The sequence below is a fragment of the Halyomorpha halys genome, unplaced genomic scaffold, assembly GCF_000696795.3.
Source record: "Halyomorpha halys isolate HHAL.00 unplaced genomic scaffold, Hhal_1.1 Scaffold1207.1, whole genome shotgun sequence".
Taxonomy (NCBI): Eukaryota; Metazoa; Arthropoda; class Insecta; order Hemiptera; family Pentatomidae; genus Halyomorpha; species Halyomorpha halys.
Window position 1 is genome coordinate 152,818 of NW_027105149.1, and position 3,583 is coordinate 156,400.

The 3,583-nt window shown below is 31.2% G+C and overlaps 1 protein-coding gene across 1 annotated transcript in view; it reads right to left on the reverse strand.

Moving 5' to 3' along the window:
* LOC106688806 (transmembrane protein 53-B) overlaps positions 1 to 3,583 on the reverse strand; it is a 29,059-nt gene that overhangs the window by 16,796 nt on the left and 8,680 nt on the right. The window contains exon 2 of the mRNA XM_014433449.1: positions 158 to 256. Coding sequence (XP_014288935.1) covers positions 158 to 226 — 69 coding nt within the window. The 5' untranslated portion in view covers positions 227 to 256. The remainder of the gene's footprint in view (positions 1 to 157; positions 257 to 3,583) is intronic.

A 3,583-nucleotide genomic window follows, 5' to 3' on the forward strand; every position in this document is an offset into this window, starting at 1 on the left:
CTTTTTTCTTCCCGGCTCTTGTACTAATAGGAGAGTGGGTTTTTTGTTGTTACCTACGATTTTAAAAAATAGAGCTCACTTCTTTTGTCCATAAAATACTCATTTACTGTTTTATTTCTTGTACTAATTATCTCATATAATTTTAATAAATACTCACTTTATAGCCAAATCTTTGCTTGCTGCATGTTGACAAAAACAGTTCATTGGCGATCTTCCTTAAAGCCATTTCGTATTCCCAAATGTCCCTCTTCTATCTCTATTAAAAAAATATGTTTTAATTAGAAAATGTCAAGTAAATTTTAAAAATATTCATTATATTAGAGCAGGATACAATAATTTTCATCTCGTCTATTTCGTCACTATATTATATTTCAGCTTAATCCAGAAGGTTTAATCGAATCTGAAGGTTCAATGTGGAGACATGTCTATTTCAATGATCTTTTTCACCTCGATTGCTTAATATTTTCTCACTACATTTTCAGGGTTGAATTGACTACACCTGACATGTTTACTCTCTAAAATAAAACATACTATGCATATTGAAAGTCTAAACTAACAAATGTTTGTTTAACTAAATAATTTATTATTTCATTTCATTTTCTCTCTCGTACTAAGGGAAATGATGGGAGGAAATCCCATATCTCGATTTTGATGTTTTTTTTCCTAGTAAATCTAGGCTTTAAAATAAAAATGGAAAACCAAAGATTTTTTTGCATAGAATTTTGCCAGCCGAGGTTTTAGTTTTTAAGATTTAAAGCAATAATTCAAAATTCGTTGAAAATTGTAGAAAAGATTGTGCATCTATTGTTAACGAAATAACAAAGACACTTAAAGATTTGTTTCAATTCCTTGTTAAAACGGAACATTTCTTTATCCATAATAATCACTAGTTGTTTTTCATAATAATGACTATAAATAGCGGTTGGAAAAATGAATAATATTTTATGACAATTCAAGTTTTTCACTTTCATTTTCTCATATATGAGATATATAGTAAGGGGTAGGTAGTATTGCGATCGTGCAAAATTTCTAATTACAGTTTTCGACAGAAATACACGCTTAGAGATCTCTTGAGTCGACATAAGTCAAGCAAAATGAGAGTCAGTTGTTGGCGAGCGAGTTAATTCACCTGAGTCCTGACTGCAGCGGCGCCGGTTCGAATCCACCCTGGGGATTGATTTTTATTTCTGTGCTGGTTCCACGAAATTGAAACTTGACTACCTTCCGCGCCACATTGTTATAACAGAGGTGCCCTGTAGATAATCCCCCCGTTCGTTAAAATTGTTTTTTAAATATTTTTCCACTACAGATGAAAATATCGATAAAAAATATACACGGGTTCATTTCATTTCCAGTTGGTATGTTAGATTCATAAGTAAAAAGAAAATCAAAACAAGAGGTTAACTTTAATGATTTTTTCCCAATTTATTTATAACAGATAACTCAGTAAGACACAAAAATAAACAAAGGAATAGTTCATGCAGTATAATGTTTTTCATATGTGAGTTATTAGTGTGGCCATAAATAAAAAGATAAAAAAAAAAAAAGTATCTCGCAATTTTGTTATAAAAAGTTTTTGTTATGGTTATTAATTTACAGCTCAAGAGACCCTTATTATTATATTCAGATTATCCATTAAACAATCTTATTCTTATTAATTTACAGCTCAAGAGAATCTTATTATTCTAGTCAGATTAACTATTAAACAATTTTCTTTTCTTATTAAAAAAATACCATATAAAATAAATGCTTCTGATCTATTTTCAGGTTACAGAGTCCAAGTATTATAATTTAATTCTTGTAACGAATAATAAATATTTATAAGTCAGAAGAAGTAATAGCAACTGCTGCCGAAAATTGTGGTGTATTATAAGCTAACCTTTAACAAAGTGAGAAAGGAGTAAGTGTGCAGGGAAAGAAATTTTCCCTCTTGAAGGGGGGTTAATTTCGTAGCCTATCCTAAGTCGTCCATAGTCCGCTCCGCTCGGGACTGCCAGTACATTCTCGTCTCGAAAAAATGGACATCTGTCATTTTGGGGGAACTGAGGATAGGAATTAACGTTTTTACTTTTTATGATGGTGAAAATTTGTGCAAAATTTTAAATTCCTACACTTTATGGACCGAAAATTTTGAATCTGAAATTTCCAAAAATTAAAAACACTCAAAACAGTTCGAAAAGAAACTGGTATACTTGGCTAGCCCTCAAAATGAATATTGATGGCACATCATATAGTAGATGCATTTATTTTGAAGGTAAAATAAATATATATAACAGGGAATGACGCAGCGTTTAGGAAATGATGCAATCGTTTTATAACAAAATCATCATTACTCTCATCATCCTCTTAGGTACGCCACGTGGATGGGTCCTCCCCTCCCCTACTAATCTAAGTCCCTACAACGTACTACAAACCTTTTGAATTACTCTGGGAAAAAACTACATTCAAATAGCGCAGTTGGGATTGTCGTGCTTGGACGCGGAAAGGAAAGTCGATTTGTTCGTTCAAGAAAATATTTTTTACTGAAAAAACGTATTTAATAGGGAAAAAAAGAGCTTTTAAATAAAGTCAGTTACATAAAGAGAAAGATTTTGGAAGTAGAAAAATTAAAATACGGTTTGGAAAACGGTCTAGACATGAAATCTTCGCTTTTTAGGAAAATGACCCGTGCACACATCAAGCAAGAGAAAATTGTAAAACTATTTTTAAAAAAACTCTCAAGAGGTAGATTTAGCTTAATTTTTATCAAACTACTTTTTCTTTTTCAATTTTCATAAAGATTATAGATCAACTATTAGGATGCGAAATCTAAATTTGAGCTCCATGTTCTCCCGAAATTGCTATTTTAAAGGATTTTTCATATCGTTACTAAGCTCAAAACAATAGCTACAACACATTAGAGGGGAGGGGCAGGATCAAAATCTAAAAGATCCCAACAATGTCCATCATATTTTCTAACTTACCATTGGTTTGGGAAGTACTTCCGATAAATTTGATTTTTTCCTGAACATTTTGGGAAAATTTACCTTTCTTAGCAACGTTTGTAAGGAATCTTGAGTATGAAGAATGTTTTACCACAGTTTGAAATAGGTTCTCAAGAACCAACTTTTCGGGTTTTCAAATTATAAGGTTGGGGAATGAAACGTTACAGTGTTCGTCGTCCCTGACTAACTTTATACTTTTTGTTTTAGATTTTTTAAATAAATTAAATTTTTTTTTAGGTGAGAAAATGAAATTTGAACTCGGTTTTGGCAACTTAATTTTCCGAAAACATTGTTTTAAAAAATCGCTATTTTAAAGAATCTTAATATTATTATCAAGCCTAATACTTGAATATTTTGATAGCTTATTTTTCCGTTATACTATAAGGACATATTGGTACTGAACTCATTTTTGTATTTTGATCAGAACTAGATTTATATTTATCCATTTTTTATCAAGATTTTATTTTTTAATAATATTTTTTAAGTTACATCAAAGTCTCGAAGGAACAGGTTGGATCCTCTCCTCTTTAGTTGTACTCTAACCCCCACCACGCTGAGAGCTCACATGTTTTGAACACGTGTCACTGAACGTTCTGGAC